The sequence below is a fragment of the Emys orbicularis genome, chromosome 2 (genome assembly GCF_028017835.1).
Source record: "Emys orbicularis isolate rEmyOrb1 chromosome 2, rEmyOrb1.hap1, whole genome shotgun sequence".
Lineage (NCBI taxonomy): Eukaryota > Metazoa > Chordata > Testudines > Emydidae > Emys > Emys orbicularis.
The window spans coordinates 72,565,386-72,586,649 of NC_088684.1; the positions used below are offsets into that span (position 1 = coordinate 72,565,386).

General features: G+C 40.4%; 1 protein-coding gene and 1 pseudogene across 1 annotated transcript in view; both read right to left on the reverse strand.

Moving 5' to 3' along the window:
- Nucleotides 1–379: 379 nt before the first annotated feature.
- SNTG1 (syntrophin gamma 1) overlaps nt 380–21,264 on the reverse strand; it is a 260,892-nt gene continuing 240,007 nt past the window's right edge. The window contains exons 16-18 of the mRNA XM_065398308.1: nt 17,248–17,358; nt 593–722; nt 380–495 (exon numbers count right to left, since the gene is read on the reverse strand). Coding sequence (XP_065254380.1) covers nt 380–495; nt 593–722; nt 17,248–17,358 — 357 coding nt within the window. The remainder of the gene's footprint in view (nt 496–592; nt 723–17,247; nt 17,359–21,264) is intronic.
- LOC135875059 (protein FAM200C-like) lies at nt 9,787–11,555 on the reverse strand (annotated as a pseudogene).

Sequence of the window (21,264 nt, forward strand, 5' to 3'; positions counted from 1 at the left end):
AAAACAGTATGAATTTACAAGAGTGTTTAAAGTGCTTTCTTCTTTGAGGAGATACACAAATGCCCTTTCATGCTTATCTCCTTGTTGTCATAAACGATATGCCTCTTGCTTGCTGTTGTATCATTTACACTATTATGATATTGCCCTACGTTTATACTCAGAGCTTTGTATGTTGTCATATAAAAACATCTGAAAACAAGTAAATGACAATTCTAGTTGTGTATTATTACAGACAGCTGAAAATTTTATTAAATACTTAAGTGCTTCACTGTGTCATTTTTTCCCTTTTGCTTCCAGTGTTGTTTAAAGCACTATATAAGTACAAATAGATCATACTAAAAGCATATCCATCCTATTCCAGGGTTTCAGCTAGGATTATTTACTGGAGTTGCAGAACAGAGATGAATGTATGATCCCATGTGACCATTTTTCTGCTGAAACTGCAGCATGGCTTGCCTCTTGGATTGGTTTCCATGTTCGCAGTTCCCCAAAGGTCTAAATTTGATGAATATTTATACATTGTTATGTACTGTTGGTAAGTGGCAGTGGTGAAATGCAAGATGTCAAGTAGTATACTTTAATTTGCCAGTACCAGAAGTTGTGGCAACAGCAGATGTGGCGGCTTGACTGCCTACATACAATGGGTCCAAACAAGCCACTTTGGCCGCGAAGAATGAGTGGATGCAGTGAAGGACTGCAAATAGATTGGAAAATTCCAACTCCTGAAAGTGAAAGCAAAGAGATTAAACGTAAGAGACAAAACAATACATCACAAAGTCATCCGCATTACTGAGCTTACAAAAGTGGTCTTAATTGTATGACAGAAGGTTACAAACATGGCTGGCTTTCTTTTTTATGGTGGGAAGTTGAACACTGAACGTGCTCCATGCATAAAAGAATTGTGCATTGTGGCAAATATGCTTGAATTTTTGAGTTGAATACATTCAAAATTCCCACTGAAATATAAATGTCCATCTATTTCAATGTAAACAACAGGAGAAAAAGAGAACACTTTGATGACTTCTTCTTTTTTCCACGTTGCCAAGCAATATATAGGGTCCATTTACAGACCATTTATTCTGTCACTCTGGACGGTATTTCTAGGGTGCTAGAATAGATTTTTTTAAAGAATGCTGAGACTATTGTAGCATCAACAAAAATTGCCAGATCCCCCAAAGTGACTTCATCTGTCATATTTTTAAGACTGTAATTTTCTCCTGTCCCTGACATTGAGGTTTTTATCTAGAGTTTTTTGCGTAATTCAATGAAACATTTACAACCTTATGCAAAATGTTGAAACAGCCTGAAAGTAGGAAACCCGGCTGGGGGATTGTGCAGTGATGTAATAAATGGGTGGGTCTTCGTTAATCTCTGTAAAAATCTGAGCAGATATCTTCTGGCCATGCTCAGAAGTGAATTTTTAATTGCTCCAGAGTTCTTTCTCAACTCCCCAAACTAATTCTCAATTACAATGGCTAAGTTCATGCCAAGTTTCACACATCTGCCATCTGTGCTTTATTTTAAAAAAATCTGTTTAGAATATTTTTTGTTTTTAAACACTGGGAGAAGTGAATTTTCACCACTCTGCCAGGGATTTTACTCCAATTTTCCAACAAAAAATATATTCAGACGGAACCCAAGAATGGAAATTCAGAAAGCTCTGAGCATGAGAAAACAGGGTGTTGCCATAGAAGCCGCTTTGCAATATGAACCAACACTCATTATAATAAAGTAGTGTTCCATTTCTTTTTCTACCCCTCCTTCTGCAAGTACAATTAAATTATACCTAAAGCTTAAGAACAGAAACCAGTACTGCACTGGAACCTATATTGATACTAGGTATTATGAGTACAAAGCACATAGTTTTCCCTTGTTTTTCTCAACAGACTAAGATTTAATTTAATTTAATATGTAATTAGATATTAAATCTAATATTATAGTCTGAGGATTTTTTAAGTCAATTCAGTAATCTTACTAGCTGAATGTTCCTATACACTTCATAATTATCATTACTGGACGTTAAATTTTCAGTGCATTAGCGTAAATATTATCAGTTAGCACAGGTATTTCGGTAATTGCAACACACTGGAAAGATTCATTGTTCATGAACCTTAAACAGGTACATGTGAGGTTCATTATGAACTTGTAAAGATTCTGCTATTATTATTATTATTATTATTATTCATAAATATTACATTAAAAGAAAGTTATTTAGGTTACAAAGTAAAGCACTTAAAAGTTAGGAAATGCCAGATTTACGTTTGTCTGTGTAACCTTAATTCTACCCCCTTGTACATCCACTCTGTGCACTAAATTAGGCAAGTTTCCTGTGGAAAAATTAGTATGTGATCATGTAATAAAGGAATGTACATAATGCATATGAGCGGTTTCAACCAATGTTCAGGATGTCCCAGTTCTTTCTGTTTTCACACCATTTGCCAGCAAATCAGAGTTTCCAAACTCCATGCAGCAAATGAGAGCAGTCAAGCAACCTTGTTAAATTCTCGGAGATATAATAAACTTAAGAAAATGTGAAGACAACAATGCTTTAAAGCAGCAGCATATGAGTTGTGGAATGCCCCTCCCCCCAAAATAGTTAATGATCGAGGTGTGGACAGACTCAATTCTTCTCCAGAAACTCCGCTTTTCTTTTATCTCTATTCTTTAAAAAACAAAATCTTTAATTGCTATGGTTGTGAAGAAAACCTTCTAACTATTATCTGAGAGCAACAGATGCAAAGATATCTTCTTGCAAAGAGCCTGAAGCTATAGCTTTGAGGTATAAACTGCACCATTCATATCAATGGGTACTAACTCAGATATAAAGAGCAATAGTTTAAAAGGTAAACATTGTTAACTGTTTCACTGCTCATCAAAGCATGTAAGAAAGGAGAGAAAGTATCAAGTTATGATCTACAACAGCATTTTCCAAAGTGCTGAGCAGGAATGAATAGCCAGAATCAGGGTGCAAAAGACATATAGGTTATGAAGGATAGGCCTTTAGAAGATGGAAGGGTTGCAAGAGGCACAATTGGTTTCATTTTCATGAAGGGGGAGGCTCAGCTTTCAGAAGTCTGGGAAACACTGGTATAAAATATATTTTTATTGCTTGCAGGATAGCACAATATTCCCCTGCCCACCCCCGGGAAGTCTTCAACAACCGTGATCCAACTAATTTTGCATTTTGGGGTAATTGTAAATCCAACAATATTGCATAATACCACAGAACTAAACAATTTGTGTCAAAGTTCTTGTATATTTATAATAATAATAATAATAAACTGCAATGAGACAGCTGTGGATTAAATCATTTGGCTAGAGGAAAGGAGGACAACTGATAACCTTGGTTTGTGCATCATAAAAAAAATTGATTCAGATTTACGTGCAGGCATTTTAAAAAAACATTAATTGAATTTAAGTGCTGCTGAGAATTGTACTACATTACACTGTAATTTTGCTTATGGATGGGTAGCAGGAAGGATGTCATGGGGCACACAAAGAGCTTACCTGAATTCATATATCCCAAAATAAATACAGCATTTTTTTTTACAGCATTCCTCCCCGAGCGCACGGTCGGCGCTCCACTTCTCCCACCTCCCAGGCTTGCAGCACCAATCAGGAGAATTAGAGCGGGGGCAGCGTGCTCGGGGAGGAGGCGGAGCAGAGGTGAGCTGGGGTGGGGAGGTGCCGCACTGCTCCCCGGGCCGGGGGGGTGGGGAGCTGCCGCGGAGGTGCCTCAGGGCGGGGGGGGTGAGCTGCCGCAGGGCTCCCCACCCCAGCTCACCTCTGCTACGCCCCCTCCCCGAGCACGCCATCGCTGCTCCACTTCTCCCGCCTCCCAGGCTTGCGGCGCCAATCAGCTGTTTGGCACCACAAGCCTGGGAGGGGGGATAATTAGAGCGGGGGCGGCGTGCTCGGGGAGGAGGTGGAGCAGAGGTGAGCTGGGGTGGGGACGCCTCAGGGCGGGGGGGGGGGGGTGCAGGGAGCTGCCGCAGGGCTGGGGGGGGGGCAAGGTGGAAGTTTCGCCTAGGGCGAAACTTGCCTTGCACCAGCCCTGGCAGGTGATGACACTTTCTTCCTGTTTACACAGGTTTTAGCCTCCTGAGGATACCCCAAAGTGCCTAGGTGACCACTCTAGCCAGCAGCTCTGCTGCTCTGTTGCCAGGTAAACAGACATCCACCCAACCCCCTGTAAAGCCCGGGGAACTTTGAAACTCCCCTTCCTATTTTCTTGGCAAGTGCTCACTTATCTGGCCAGGTGACAATGCCTGCTCCACGGAGCAAAGGATCCCCTGCTTGGAGCAATGCTGAGCTACTGGAGCTTGTCCGTGTTTGGGGAGATTAGGCTGTGCAGGGACCCAGGTTGCCCCACAATCACACACGCCCCTTCCCACAAGACCCATCATCAAACTGGAGAGACCTGCACTGTGGGATAGCTGCCCTAGAGTGCTGCTCTCATCCCCAGTGGAAGTGCTGCTAATGTAAACACTCTCTGATGCCCGAGGAATTAAGTGAGTACACAAACTAGTGCTTTACTTTTACTGGTTCCCTATCACTGGTGAAATTTACAGAGCAAAAACTCTGCAAGTGTAGACATACCTTAAGAATCAGTGACTAATTGCCAGGTAAGTGCATTTGCAACTTTACTTGAAAGAGCACTAGATACTTATATTGATCACATAGACTAACCCAGATGAGTATTGCTCAAAGAATGCCCAATAGGATATAATAATTACTATTCCTTTAAATAAAATGTAACTAGATCTGAGTTACTGTATTGACTAATTTTAATCTGCTAATAATTCACAGATTGCAACATATGAAAGCTAATAGAAGTTACCCTGCATTACTGTGGAGAGCAGGGCAGAATTACTAGGTAGAATACAATAAAACACTAACACGTGATTTCAAAAATATTAAATATGTGGAAAGGCTAGGACTTGAGGCTTGTTCTTACTTAAAAAGATATTTTGTGGTAATCCAGGAAAACCTTTTTTAGATTATAAAAGGGATTGGTAAAAGTGACAGATAATATTTTCCCAATGGGGAAGTGTTCACCCAATAGTCAATGTGAACTAAAAGGAGAAAACTACAGAACCTGAGCTGAACTGTTAAACAAGAATAATGTGAAAAAATCTGCAGGGAAGGCAGCTAAAGCACAGTTCAAGAGATACCTACTGGTACTCTGGTTTCTGGGGAAGGAGAGAATTGGGGAGTATAGTAAAGAACTGGAAGGTGATGTTGAAAGCAATGAAAAATGTTCAATTATAGTGGGGACCAGATGGATTTTTCTCGTTTGTAACACTTCTTTTCATGTAAGACACTGCTGTGATTTTAGAAATACACCTCAGAACAAGTTACGATACAGAATCCTGCATAATGCACTCAAAAGATATAAGTGGTCCTACAAAGTTGATAGGCTCTAATGGATAGAAAGCAGTGACATTGGCTGATGTAGAGGCTAAGTACAGAGAAATAGCTTCTTTGAATGGAATTGAAGAGGAACAAAATGTGAGGGATCATGATCCTCAAACCCAGGCCAGGCTCAGACCACTGCTGCCTCCTAGCAGTTCCCTGAACTAGTGCAGTAGGGGGCCAGTGAAGCTCTAGCTTGCAAAGGCCCCCTGGCCACAAAGCTCCTGACTGGGGGGAAAGTCCAGCTCCACCAATTTGCTGGGATGCTCTATTAAACCAGAAAGAGGCACAGGAAGTTGCCCAAGCAACTAGATGAATCTTTGGCTGGCTGTTACTACAGACCCTGCCTACCTGCCTGACTCCTGAGCCATGCCTGTTCCTGTCCTCCTTATTCCAGACCCCAATCTGTTCCTGGTTTCTGCTTTCCTGCCTCACTCCAAGCCCCTGCTGTACCGCTGACTCTGGCTTTGACTCCTGACTTGGCACCAGACTCTATCTTTGACCTTCAGCTTGGCATCTGACTCTGACCCCAGCCCTAACCCTGACTCTGGTTCCAGGCACCTGACTAACTATTTGGCATGACTGTCCACACCCCAGTCCCTACAGAAAGGCTCTTAAAGTACTTATTGAAGATGAACTGTGGGATAGAGACATACTTTTTAGCAATCCTATTTGCAGAAATCAACCATAGCACATATCTTTTAAAGCTGAAAAAGATGTGTCACCATCAAAAGCAGAAAAATGTGCTGATGTCAACAGTAATATGAAGACACTGTTTGCAGCAGTTACATTTTTATGAAAAAGCATTTTGTCCTGCAGTATGTGGGAGGTTCAGGGTTCCATAGCTGACGCCAAACCTGAAAAGGACCTGTACTTCTTCCCTACGTGGTGTATTGGTGATTGCAGTGACCTCAGCACTGGCAAGTACGACAGAAAGGAAGGGGAGCACAAGGATACCACTTTATCACAAAGCCTCATGTATGAGTGCTTGAGTGAAAGGCAGGCTTCCAACACACACACAACAAATGTGCACTGTACGTGTAATTTCTCTAAGTGGCTGTTAGTTTAACAATTCATTCCAAAACCCAAAGCAAATTCCTCATGCAGCTGATGTACAGCATTGGCTTCTCCATTGACTATGATGACAAAGTACTTTGCCTGGAGACTGAAATTACAAAAAAAGGTTATTCACTACGTGGCACTGCATGAAGGGTTGTACATTCCTCCAGACCTTGTCAAGGGTAGGTTTATATTTTGTGCTGCTGATAACTTAGATATCTTAGAAGATACAGCAGATGGCAAAGGTACCCTTCATGCTACTGTTATGGTCAGCTATCAGGAGAATACTAAGGGGGACCAGTCCGAACCTCAAGTGCTGTCTGGACTAGCAAAGAACCATTCCTTGAAGAAGCTTCCTGACTTCATGACTCACTCACTTTCCCACAAAGGTCTAAAAATTCTGAAGCCAAGAAATCCAGTTTTCAATGAAGCAGCAATCAAATAGACTATAGTAGATCTTTCTACATTCACTAACCTTGACCTCAGCTGGTTATTGTGCAAATGTGTGATATACACCAGCCGCAAAAAAGGCATTGAGCACAGCTTCAGCTGAAGAGAGGAAAGACGTATCCGAAAATGATGTAGACACCCAGGACATAGCATAATCCACCATTTCAGGAGATCTGTTGGGACTGCTAATTGGGATTTGAACCTCACAGAACTGGAAGGTTTTAAGAAATACTTTTGTGCTTGAGATGTAACCAGCTATTCTGCAATGATTGCCTGGTACTTCACTGGCATAAGAGGTGTAGAAAAGTCTGTAGAAAGGAAATATTGGAGGAATTTCAGAAAGGATATTGGGCTGTTAAAAGGTTACCAGTTCCATTCTGTGCATTTGGTTTTGACAAAGCCCTATGACATGAAAACAGATAAATGAAAATTGCTGGGGTTTTGGTGGGCACAACACAATATCCAAATCCTCTCTCCCAGTTTTTCCTGATAACCCCAGAACTCCATAGAATTTTGAATGAAACATTAAGCATGGCTGAGATGATGTCCCCAGAAGTAATAAGGCACCACCTAGATTCATTAGGTGTTATTAAATGCCAAGGAGGGGCAATTTTAATGCTACAGGATGAGTTTACATTCACTGGTAACCCATTTGAATATGATGGATCAGAGCTCATTGATATCATGACAAAAGCAGTCTTCAGTGGTAAGATAGCTAAAGATGTCAGTCGAATGGATATGTTGGGTCATAACTTATATGAAATCCTCAAAACTCAAAGAATTATCCAAGGCACCGTCAATCTACGGGCTCCAATCAAGAAAAATAGACATGGACGAGGATCACTGTGACAGCGTGTGTAGTAGTGGTGCCATAGATGGATACAACACTGATGATGTCTTGATACATATTTTCAGTCCTATATGTCCGGGCTAACTTCCCTAGGATTACCAAAGATCAATGTCTTTTTTATGTAGGCTATGCATCCCTTTGGTAAAGTATAATTTTAAAAAAGTTGATTTTTAAACATTTTAAACAAACAATTGTGTGTTTCTTAAACAATTTTCATATAATTGTTCTAGGTTTGTTATGTTAGGTACCATTGTTTTCATGGAGAAAGGGCTTTTGAATGATACCCAACGTGATCAATTTCTGACAAAATAGTATTATCAAAATGCCTGCCAACCGGAGGACCTGGGGGGGAGCAGTGAGTCCCTCCTGCCAAGCCACAGAGGGTAACACCACTGGAATTATGATTTGTAGATTCTTACAAATCAAATGACACATCTCTTTTCTTAATACCTCTAACTTGCTAATGGAATTAGATTTTACTACATTATGCTCTCAGTATTACCAGGGTAGGTATCGTGCCCCTACCATCTGAGCAGCTGTGTTCCCCATTCCATACTTATTGTTTTGTCCCCAGAGTCAGGATGACCTCCAGCTGTTCTTCCCTTCCTATTGATTTCCCATCCCCCTGTGGATTTCTCTGTAAATGGGCCTTCTATTGTTTTGCTTCCATAATGCTAAATTTACATTGGAGACAGGTAGATGGCTACCTTCCCTCCTGTCTGGGAGAAAACCCGTTTCTCTCTTTGTTTGGTCACAGACTTTAAAGCATAATATCAATGACTATCCATAACTCCTCATATAGTGATAATACATAACATTTCACAATGATATTAATCACCAGTGTGTCACCAGCTTTCATAAAATACCTTATTTGATACACTTTTATAACACAGTAATATCATATACAACCAGTTATTTATTCTCCAATTGCTTATTCTTTGGTGTTCAGGCCCCCTATTCTCCCCCAAGCTATCTGGACCCTGATTATCACAGTCCCTTCTTTCTAGGGCCACCTTTATGAGGACTTACAAGGAGTTCAAACAAAAATAACAGTAGCAAAACAAAGACAGCACTACAACCAAGAGTCTCATCATACAGACCTGTGGGCATAGCTCCAGCTGGGCCCCTCCCTGCTAGCTCCCAGGCAGTCCTTTATGTTTCCACGGCTCCCGCTAATAGGTCAGAAGTAATTGGCCACGGCATTAAACCGTTACGGTCAGGCCTAGGTAGTGGCCTTTTTCCTGCCACAGAGTTTTACAATAGGGATGTTGAAAAAGAGGGCCAAACTCATCACTGGCAAGTTTGGATGCAACTCTTTTCACCAAGTACACCATTAATAATTTGGGCAATTGAAGTGGTCTTACTTGCACATCTACAATACTGGTGTTAAAACAAAACAAAACAAAGGTAAACTAAAATTTCCTACAAGTTATATTACTCAGTCTCTGTTTTACACTCTATGCAGAAGAAGTGGTATTAATTGTAGATCATCTCCTCTGCTAACTATACTCACAAGTATAATATAATTGTAAAAATCTATGCTTGGATAATAGTGGCAACAAAGGCAAATGACAGAATACACCCAAAAGAACCAAGATAGTCTATAGCATTGGTTCCCAAACTTTTCGGCATCACGCCCCCTTTTTAATTTTTGAGAAACCCTCACGCCCGCCACCTCTCCATTACCATCATCCAACCCCCCTTTTAACAAATTAAATTCGTGATATAAAATTAAAAATAAACACAAAAACTTGGTACAACATTTTTTATTAAAAATTAAAAATAAGCACAAATAGTTTTTCTTGGCACAAAAATTTAATAAAAATGTAATTTAAAATAAGAAATAGCATAAACAAAACAAATTTAATGTGAAGGATGATGATGCATTTTCTTCACGAGTTGGGTATCAGAGGGGTAGCTGTGTTAGTCTGGATCTGTAAAAAGCAACAGAGTCCTGTGGCACCTTATACATCTGTTAGTCTAGAAGGTGCCACAGGACTCTTTGTTGCTTTTCACGAGTTGGGAAATCCTAGGTTTGAGGATGAAAGGGCGCAAAGCAAATCATTTTTGACATCCAGTCGATTCCTTTGTTTCGTTTTTATTATGACTAAACTTGAAAAGCTTTTTTCACAGAGGTACATCAATGAAAATGGAAGAATAATACATAGAGCTTCTTCTCTAACTTTTGGGTAAATTGGGAAATATTTTATCCAAAATTCCTCCAGGCTTAATTTTTCAAAAATATCTTTCGAACTTGAATCGTATTTCATTTCGAGTGCTTGTTCTTGCAATACTTCTGGCAATGAATCGACATCAACGTTGAACGGATTACATGCTAATTTATGAACGGGTGCTGCCAGAAAAGTTGTCTGGAAAATAGCGGATGAATTAATCAGCAAGGCAGTCCAGATGAAACACAATTTTGTTCTTCGCATCCTCTTTACAAAGTTCTTGGAAACCTTCATTTTCAGCGAGTGATTAAAATGTTGGAAAAGACGAAAAGTTAGGCGTCTGAGCTTGCATTCGACATTTCCAAAGCTTGATTTTTTCTGTAAATGCTTTGATGGCATCATGGTGCGCTATAATGTTTGCAGCGTTGTTTCCTTGCAGCTTCAAATTGAGACTGTTCAAATATTCAAAAATGTCCATGAGGTATGCCAGTGAAAGTTGAAATGTTTGGTCCATAAATGCATGATATAACTCTTCTTTTTTCTGTTGCTTGAGGAAAATGTCCACTTCGTTTTTCAGTTCGAATAATCTTGAAAGCATGTTCCCTTTGGAAAGCCATCATACCTCCATGTGAAACAAAAGAATTTTATGATCCGCTCCCAAATCCGCGCAAAGAGCTGCAAAAAGTCTCGTATTTAAAGTGCTGTTCTTCACAAAATTGACAACTTTGATGGCCAAATTCTATGAGTCACGTTGGTCATCTGGAAGGGTTTTAGCAACCAGTGTTGGTCTGTGTATGATGAAGTGAGTCGTGGTTACAGCTGGATTTTTTTGTTTCACCAATGTCACAAATCCAGAGCGAGAGCCAAGCATCGCTGGAGCACTGTCTGTGCATACACCAACCAGTTTTTCCCATGAAAGTCCATTTTCTTCAAAAAAGTCAGAAACCATTTTCATAACATCAGAAGCCTTTGATGTGGTCATCAATTCCTTTGAAAAAAGCAGTGTTTCTTTAACAGTTCCATCGTTAATGAATCGAACGTAGGCGAGCAACTGACAGCATTGTGCTACATCAGTGATATCATCGCACTGAATTGCGAAAAAAGGAGAAGCTTTCACTGCCTCCACAACTTGAAGTTTTAGATCTTTCACCATGTCATTGATGCAACGTTTCACGGAATTGTCAGAAAGCGAAATTTCCGATATTTTTTCTTGCTTTCGGCACCAAACACAGTATCAGCTGCTTTCAACAAGCAAGGCTTTACAAAAGTTTCTCCTATTATGTGCGCTTTCTTGGCTTTAGCCATGAGCAATGACAGTTCATAAGATGCTTCTACATTTTGGATGACGCTTGATGAAAAGCTCCAGCAGTGTCCAGCTTCATGCGTTTTAAATTTTGAAGTTTAGCAGCAAAAAACTCTTTTGGTTTGTCTTTCAAAGTGCTGTGGTTCTTTGTCAAGTGTCGCTCAAGACAACTAGGTCTCAAGGCATCATTGCTGAGAACTGCGTGGCATACTATGCATTGAGAAAGATCGATCTCATTTTTTTCCACGACGGTGAAACCATATTTAATATAGTCTTCATCGTACTTCCTTTTCTTAATCGCGGCCATAATATATTAATAAAAACAATCTATAAAAATAATTTTCCTGATTCGTTAATATTAATGGATGCAAGTTAATTTGAGTTATTGTGAACGTTTATTTACTACTACTATTACGTACGGACGCGTGATGCCCTATATAGACACCCCATCGCCAGTCTGGCAAGTAGCCGGTCTTGCACGGTGAGTGGTGGAGGTAACCACTCCCACGATAGAACAGTCTCGAACACTCTCGTGAGCGAGCTAGGAAGTTTTAAAAAGTTCCATCGCTTTCTACATCGTTCTTCGGCCTCCCCACCAACAGAAATGGCACTCCTACACGTCGAAAGGCAAAAAATAAATAAATATATATTCACATTTCCTGGTATGAAATTTGAAAACATTGCAGTGATATACTTTTATTTATAGTTGTATTTTTATTATTATTGTACTTTATGTTATACCTTTATTCTTGTCTACTTATATTCACAATCAAAAACAAAAAGATTGTTAATACTTTATTGTAATTAAATAATATAGGCCTGTAATTGGACAATTTTATGAATAGTTATTATTATGTATACAGAATATGTTTAATGTATTGTCTGTTGGTCTATTAAATAAATAAATAAAAAATTTATGCTGATAAAAAAAAATTTCGTTATGAAACTTTCACCGCCAAGCGTCCCCCTTGGAATTTCTTCATGCCCCCCCCCCCGGGAGGTGCGCCCCCAGTTTGGGAACCGATGGTCTATAGTATACAGCTTTTTATTATCCCCACCAGTATGGCAGGCATTTCAATGGGTATATTCCCCATCTGAATGTTGAGTGATGTGAAGTTTTGTACTAACATTATACATTTGTGCTTTTACTTTACAGTGCACAAATGTAAGGTACATATTATTTACTCAGTATATGTTAAAAGTAAACCTCGGAAAACAATATCAGAATTGTCTCCATTGTATTAGTTCATCATTTCTTTACAGAACTGAATTAAAAGTGCTTTTTGAGGTTACTGCAGCCCAGTGACTGCATTAACACCCAGGAAGCTCTCGCAATGAAGAACAGGGACACACTAAGGAGCCACCTGTGCATGCACACCCACAAATTTGTAACTTAGAGGGAGGAGTAAGCTCTGCCCTTGTTCCTCTTCCTCGTTTCATCTCCTGATTTTCAGGGAATGGAGAAAGTAAAGAGAATCCTGTGCTTCATAATTTCCCAAGCTGACAGCGCTACTTTGTAGCTTTTGTTCAGGAAAATCCTGTTTGGCTGCTTGGATCTGTGCAGTCTCTCCAGCTGAGTCAGAGCTGGGAAATAGTCACTAGGAATCAGAGCCCCTGGAGGGTATCTGTGATTAATGTTGCCCTTGAGTGGGTTTCTCATCAGGAGACACTTAGGCTTTGCCTTGCCGCCCATCAAGGGCAGGTGGCTTCTTCTTGGCAAGGCTCCATGAACACTCCAGTATTTGACCTATTAATGGATTGATTATTCAGAGTAAAATTGCTAAGGACTATCAAGAAACAAACTATCAAGAAACAACTAACAAACTGGCCAAGAAAAAGCTACAGTACAGAGGCACTACATAAAAGTAAGCCATATTTGCATGATATTTGTGCAGAGTAATGTAAATGTTAAAATGTATGTTAAATGATTTTTCCAGGTGAAAAGAAGTTCACCTGCTAAAGCTGTACCTAAATCTATAGCACATGGTGATGTGCCCCTCAAAGCATGCTATTTTGCATTTTGTTAAGTCAGGCATGAAATACACTATAAAAAACACAGTCTAGCAGCATTATAAAAATATTAGGTATCAGTGTCACTGAAGGGCTTTCCATTATCACACAGGAATATAAATTCTGGTGATGATTCAGTTTAAAAAAAAAGGCTGACTTTGATGAATGGGTGCTGTTCTACATCTTCTGGCAGCAAGTTGTTTTCATAGCTTTTTCTAACACTAACAGTGATAGTGCTACATAGTCCACCAAAATATAAGAGAATTGCTGGACAACACAGCAGGTTATAGTGCAAAAATTTAAAGTTATTTAGATTTCTTTAAAATGTGCCCACCCACAGCTCTGGGAGTATGTATAAAATATTAACGAATTAATTCATGCATTGGGTCAATATCCAGTAGCTAATCACTCTGAAATTCTCCTCTCTCTAGACTTCCTGGTCTAGGGGATTCTGGCTCCTGGTCTAGAGGATGATACCACACATGTACAATATGCCACAGCTCACAGAGCTGTGAGGTCAGGATTCACGGCCCATGGAACAATGCCTAAAATGGAGTGAAGCAAGTTTGAGGACACATTTGGGTGAGGTGAATCTCAGTCTTGGTGTAGTGAGGGCTTGCACACTGAGATTCATATCAAGCACTTTCACATAGGTCTGTGACTAGGCTACGTTATCCTCCCAGGCTATGGCGGTGAAAAGGAATCAGGGTGAAGGGGGAAAAAATGGCCACATCCTGTTTGTGACATTAGCCGAGACTCAGAGATGGATCCTGCGTGAGAGAGAGAAACAAATGAGGCTCAGATCTATGTATAAATATGCTCTAGCAGGCTGCCTCACTCTTCATCTGCTTTCATGAAGTGAGGAGGAAGAGGATTGTCTCAGATCCACTGATTGTACAAAGTTGTGGGGCAGACCTATACCTTGTCCTTGCTACCTCACTACTGCTGGGGAAGACCAGAGCGGGGAGAAATAAATGTTGTGGGTAAGGACTCCAAGGTTGTGGGCTTGCTCTCAGGCCACCTGGTCAGTACACCTGGCTGGCTAGCCAGCCACACAGGAGGAAGTAAACTGTGCCCTTTAAAGGGCAAATTACTCCCTCTACAGTGCAGCCGGGGAGCTTCAGGAGGCATTGGGTCTGTCTGAGGCATAATGCTTCCCTATGCTCCTCCTGGGGTGGTGTGGATCTGAACCATCCACAATGTAGGGCTCTGCCTAACAGGCCATTTAGCCCTTAGTAAGTGATGATAGCTAGGAATATTCAACACAATCGTTAACACGTGCTGTGGACAATTCCCATGCTCTGACTAATGAAGTCTGCACACAATACATGAAATACAGGCTTATAAACATTTCTGAAAATTTAATCAACATTTCCTGAGTCTTAAACTAGTCAAATACCATGCTCTGGAGCCCGGTAAGCAACAAAATAATGAGGGCCAGATTGTGCCACCTTTGTTAATGCTGATTTTGATGGGCCTATCACCAGACTAAGTTATATTTTAACATGAGTAAGGGGCGGAAGAATCTGGCTCAAAATTATTAAACTGTAAGTTTAGTTTACAGTCATCACTTTACAAACACTCTGAATTGTGCTGGAGACTAGCTCTGTCAGATGATCTACATTTCTTCAAATAAGTGCCACAGTTCAAACATGAACAAGCTGAAATTGTTCACTCTATCCCATACAAATGCCTTAGTGCCTGCCAGTGCTGAAATACTATGGGATTCTTTAATATAAACTTCATGCTATGATCTGTGTTATGCTTCGATCATTAGGAGCAAATAAATACAATAAAACTAGCAGACATTTTCTTCCATTTTGCTGTATTGAGAATGTGCAGACATGATAAAGTGAAAACATTATGAAGCAACAAGGAACTTTAATAACATATAATAATGATGATAATAAATTAGGGCTGGATTCTGTCACCCTCATCCAAATGAGTAACATCTTACGCTGTGAAAAGTCCCACTGATTTCAGTGGAGCTTATTGAAGAGAAAGGCACTATTCAGGGTAAACTCCACTTGGAGTTTCCCAGCTCCTGGAACTCTGGACTGAACCTCTAGGTGTCCTACTCTATGAACAACACAATAATGGCTACCAGAGCTCTCAAATATCCCAGTATGCTTAAAGTCAGGGGTGACGGTAGAATTGACTCCTGCTGAAGCCAATAGCGAGACTTCTGCATTGCACAATATGGACAAGCAGTTTGCTGGGCCAATGATGAACCAGAGTGGCTCAGAACCTCAGTGGGAGGGGACAGCCTGATTATTTTTTTGCTTCAGCTTTGTGTTTGGGAGCTGAGTGAGGCAGAACAGCCCAGGGAGTCTCTGATTAACTGCCTTTCCCCACAAAGGGAGTCTTTGAACTGCTGAGCACGGGTCAGGCATGGGTCAGGCAGTTCCAGCCCTTCAGAGACCAGCATCCAGTGTGGCAGAGATCCAACCCACCATTGGCTACCAACCCACCATTGGCAGCTGGTTAGGAGTATGCTACTTAGGAGTATGATAAAAGTTCCTAATTATTTGCTGAAAGGAAAAATACCATATAGCATTGGGTTGGTGGGCTGTGCTTTCCTATTAGCTAAGAGAACAAATTCTACCTATTACTACATTATTTGAAGGAAATAATAATCAGGAAAATCCCTTTAACATACATTAAAAACCTAATGTATTTAGGGACGAATTCTGACACCCTTCACTGTTGATGATTTCACTAGGAGCTTTCACGCACCAACTGCGGACAAGATTTGGTATTGAACAGATAGGTGTAACTCATAGTATCAATAATCATGTAATATACACATTACTAAAAGAAAGAAAAGTGTAGGGAAAAAGATTAGATTTTCACTGTGAGACTGTACCTCAACATTTTTTCTTGAATTTCACAACTGTCCCAAACAATGTATTTTTCCTAACATAATTTATCATGTCATGTAGGTATGTACGTAGATGCATAATTCCTTGATACAGTAATTTAACATTTTTATGTTTCCTTTCAGATCTCTATTATTATTCAGAGCGCTATTCTTATTTAAACTCATTTTGCCAATTCACCTCTAGCATAGCAGGATGAAACTCCATTGGCTTTAGTGGTGCTGCACCACAGCATGGTGTCTGCATAGAGACGTTCAATTAAGTGCTGTTTGCACTTAACTGAACAATTAAGATATACATTTAGATACAATTTAGATATACATTAGGTTTGGAGATTTCCACTCAAATCACAGTTAGGTTTCAGATTCAAAGGCAATTCTAACTAATAGAATTCTTGTGAGATCAGCTCATCCTACAAGGGTTAGACTATTTGGGATGGTACAAATCTTGTGATATCACTCATTCTTACAAGTCATCTACCAACCTATGCAGAAGTCTCACAGGTATTACTATTTCCATGCATTTTCTTTTAATCAAAACCAGAACTGGAAAGCAGACCCCTCAGAATTTTGGATCTGACATGGAACCAGAACTGTAATGACAAGCTTTTATATGGTGATTAGAAGCCACCCTATATCTTTCATCCCTGAGAGAGTTCAAAGGGGTTTTAGTCCATCACTACCTTTGGTCCACATGTACTTTGGAACATAATGCACATTACTGCTGCTGCTCATGGAGAGTAGCATGAAGATACGGTAAGGATGACAAGACATGCCTCTTGGCTTTCTCTCTTTCTGTGATAAAAAAGTAAGCTATCATGCACAAAACTTACATATTGATTTAATTTAAATAAAAGATCAAAACCCCTCTTTTAACATACTAAAATCCCTAAAAAACCAATTGCACTGTGCACCTATTCACACACCTCTGCTTAGTATCTACTGTGTTTTCACTTATTTACCTAATTTCACACATCACATTAATCTGAACATCCTCTTAGCATCAGTAAATTAGACTGAACTTAATTCTCTCATTCCCTGTTTGTTTTATTGTCAACCAGTTTTAATGTACTTCTGGCTTTATAATACAATGAATTTTTTTTTTTTTTACCTTTGCTTCAATCTGCTTAGTATCTGGATTTTGGAACAAAAATTTGATTTTGCTCTTGCCATCATCTGAAGACCCTTTAAGCTGGGAAAACTTGTACCTCCAAAGCACAGCCTAAAGGAAACAAAGCATACACAGAAAGGTCAACATAGTTGATATAGAGAAGTGTATTAGAAACAGAGGATCTTCTTCCTAGGTAGTTTTTTAACCTGCCTATGGTACATAATTAAACCAATGTAGTGTCATCTAGCCTGAAGTCCCTTTGATTATATGGATGTATTATACTTTGGCAGTGTCTGATTCAGATCAGTCAGACTGCATTTGTGAAATGTTCTTTGAAACCCTTTTAGCTTTATTCAACCCTAGTTAACAAAGAAAGGGTCACTTAATTCACTGTGATGTCAAAAAATAAAAGCCTTTTCCCTTGAGGATAAGTCAGACTCCATCTCTTAAGTGCTAATTTGTCATGGAATTACTTTATTTATTTTATTTTATTTTAATTGATTTATTGATTGATTGATTTCCATAGATGACAGTATCCAGTCATGTATGTGAGTCTGTATTTATATGAACTAAAAATAAAGCGTGTATTTTTAAAAGTAAAAACAAACAAAACAATACAGATAAAAACAAGCCTGTACAGTTAGCATTTACTCACGGAAAATCATTGTCTTTGGTCCAGCTGAGCACTTAATGCACATGCTTCAGCTTAAGTAGTTAAGAGTCAATGGGTTTAATTACTTGGCGTAGGTCCACACTACCCGTCCGATTCGGCGGGTAGAGATCGATCTTCTGGGATCGATTTATCGCGTCTCATCTGGACGCGATTAATCGATCCCAGAAGCGCTCCCCCGTCGACTGCGGAACTCCTGCTCGCCGAGAGGAGGAAGCGCTGTCAACGGGGGAGCTTGCCTGCGCCGCGTGGACCCGCAGTAAGTAAACTTAGTTCGATCTAGGAAACGTCGACTTCAGCTACACTATTCTTGTAGCTGAAGTTGCGTTTCCTAGATCGATCCCCCGCCCCAGTGTGGACCAGCCCTTGCTGAACATTAACCATGTGTTGATGTGCCTTGCTGAACTGGGACCAGAATGCTCAACCCCTTCCAGGATTGAGCCTTTAATGTGTTAGCAGATCCAAATATTAAAAGATGACAATATATGACGAAGTTTCCCACTCCACTATGAATTTTGTAATAAGGTTATTAACTAAATAGAAAAGCAGTAAATAGTCACTGTTACAAATGAATAGAAATGTATCTTCTGAAGAATATATGGGAATATTGTACCTAGAGTCTGTTGCATTTCAGTAACCAGTAATGTTACAGAGCATCACACCCATCAGCCTGGAATCAATATGCAGCCTACAGTCAATATCATATCGATGTGTGAGTAAGATGGACAAGAAATGTGCCTTGGTGAAATGTAAATGATGAGCAAAACTATTAAGGAACATTAGGGATGATCACTGTGCAACTTGTACGTATGACTTCACACTACTACTGGCTGCTATCGGCTGAATTCTTTCTTGTTCCTGCACTAAAAAATCTGCATATCTACCAAATTTGTTTACATTCACAGTGCTGTCTGCATTAGATTAATCTTCTGCTTCTTCCTCTTCTTTTGCCTTCATTAGCACTGTACTGTTTCCATCAGAATCTCAAACTGAATAATTTTCTTAAATAAAATGCCTCTATGCTGTAGGGAAAAATACAGAAAAGTGCTGAAAATTTTATCCCAGTGTTCATTTAGATCCTTATTGTTTGCTGCCAATTGCTACAGAAAATAAATGTTAACCTTTTGATAGCTCAGAATTTTGTAAACTTCCCCCTCCTTTTTTGGGGGGCCTTACTTCCCCTAACGATAGTATACATATCTAATGAGCAACAGCCAGCATTAAGCAAAGACTTCTGGATAAATAGGTAAGCAGTTTAATTTCAAATTGACTTTACATTGCTAAGCAAAAATTTTACCTTGCGACTGTTAAAAATGACATTTTTAACTTTAAAAATTGGGTGAAATTGGAGTTAATGAAAGTGAAGGATCAATAGCATTGTGGTACTCATAAACTTCCCAACACAGCTCTGTCAATTTGCCTCATTCTCTGCCTGCATCACTCCTACTAGTCCAGTCCTTGCACTTATCTGAACAGAGAATGCTGGTGTGACGTTGTGCAGCCTTTAAGGTTTATAAAAATATGATAAGTGAATATAATGTAACTGGGATGTGCTTCATGCAAAAGGCCTCTTGTAAGATATCATTACCACTCTTGTATCTAAAACTAGAAATATAAAATATAACTCTGAGGGCCTATTGTAATTATGCAAAGTGTGGGCCATTAATGGCGGTTTGGAATCTTGATGACTTGTGAGTCTTCCTGTATATATGTGTGCTGGCAAGTGGGTAATGAAGTCTTGCAGTGACTTGTGATCATGTCACCTGAACTAGAATCCATCTTTAACCTAGTACTTTTCCAGTGAGGGGGGGGAGGGGGTGTGGAAACCCAATGGGACAAAGGGTTGCCGCCTCATGCAAAAGATATATAAAGGGGTGGAACAGAACAAAGGGGGGGGAGAGGAGCCATCATGAAGAATGCCCTAGCTACCACCTGAGCTGGAACAAGAGCTGTACCAGGGGAAACAATTGTGCCCAGGCCTGGAAGGTGTCCAGTCTGAGGAAAAAACTTACTAAAGCATCTCTGAGGGTGAGATTATCTGTATTCAGTTTGATTAGACATAGATTTGCGCATTTTATTTTATTTTGCTTGGTGACTTACTTTGTTCTGTCTGTTACTACTTGGAACCACTTAAATCCCACTTTCTGTATTTAATAAAATCACTTTTTACTTATTAATTAACTCAGAGTATGTATTAATACCTGGGGGAGCAAACAACTGTGCATATCTCTCTATCAGTGTTATAGAGGGTGAACAATTTATGAGTTTACCCTGTACAAGCTTTATACAGGGTAAAACGGATTTATTTGGGTTTAGACCCCATTGGGAGTTGGGCATCTGAGTGCTAAAGACAAGTACACTTCTGTGAGCTGTTTTCAGGTAAACCTGCAGCTTTGGGGCAAGTACTTCAGACCCTGGGTCTTTGTTGGAGCAGACGCGAGTGTCTGGCTCAGCAAGACAGGGTGCTGGAGTCCTGAGCTGGCAGGGAAAACAGGAGCAGAGGTAGTCTTGGCACATCGGCTGGCAGCTCCCAGGGGGTTTCTGTGATCCAACCTGTCACAGCTGGTCATACCAAATCATACCCTGATTCAGAAAAGTACTTAAACACACACTTGATTTAAGCATGTGGGTAGTCATACTTCAAATCAGGCATCTCCTTAAGTATGTTTCTGTACTAGGGTCCATAGCAATAAAGGGACAAAAGACTTCTAGTGGCCAGAACGTTCTCACAGCACATTAAGGCTTGGTCTACACTTACCCCCCAATTCGAACTAAGGTACGCAACTTCAGCTACATGAATAACGTAGCTGAAGTTCGAAGTACCTTAGTTCGAACTTACCTCCGTCCACACGCGGCAGGCAGGCTCCCCCGTCGACTCCGCGGTACTCCTCTCGTCTAGCTGGAGTACCGCAGTCGACGGCGATCACTTCCTGGTTCGACTTATCGCGTCCAGACAAGACACGATAAGTCGAACCCAGAACTTCGATTCCCAGCCGCCGAACTAGCGGCTGGGTGTAGACATACCCTAAGCCATGGGACCCTTGGTCTAGCTGGATAGAGAAAGTGAGTTGCCCCATTTAACTGCAGGGATGGGGCTTGTCCTGCAGGCTGCTGGGAAGGGAGTCATTGCCCCCTTTAAGGCCTCTGCCCACCCAGAGAGGATTGCTGGATTCCAGGTAAAGAGACAGAAAGACGTACAGCTAGAATAGGTTGTGTGGGGGAGGGATACTGTCCCTTTCCTCCCCAGCTGACCAGACACAGGGCGTGATTATACCCAGGACAGTCCCAGGGAAGTCCTATTTAACCCAGACCAGACCAGCAGCACCCACCCTCCCACCCATTGGCGT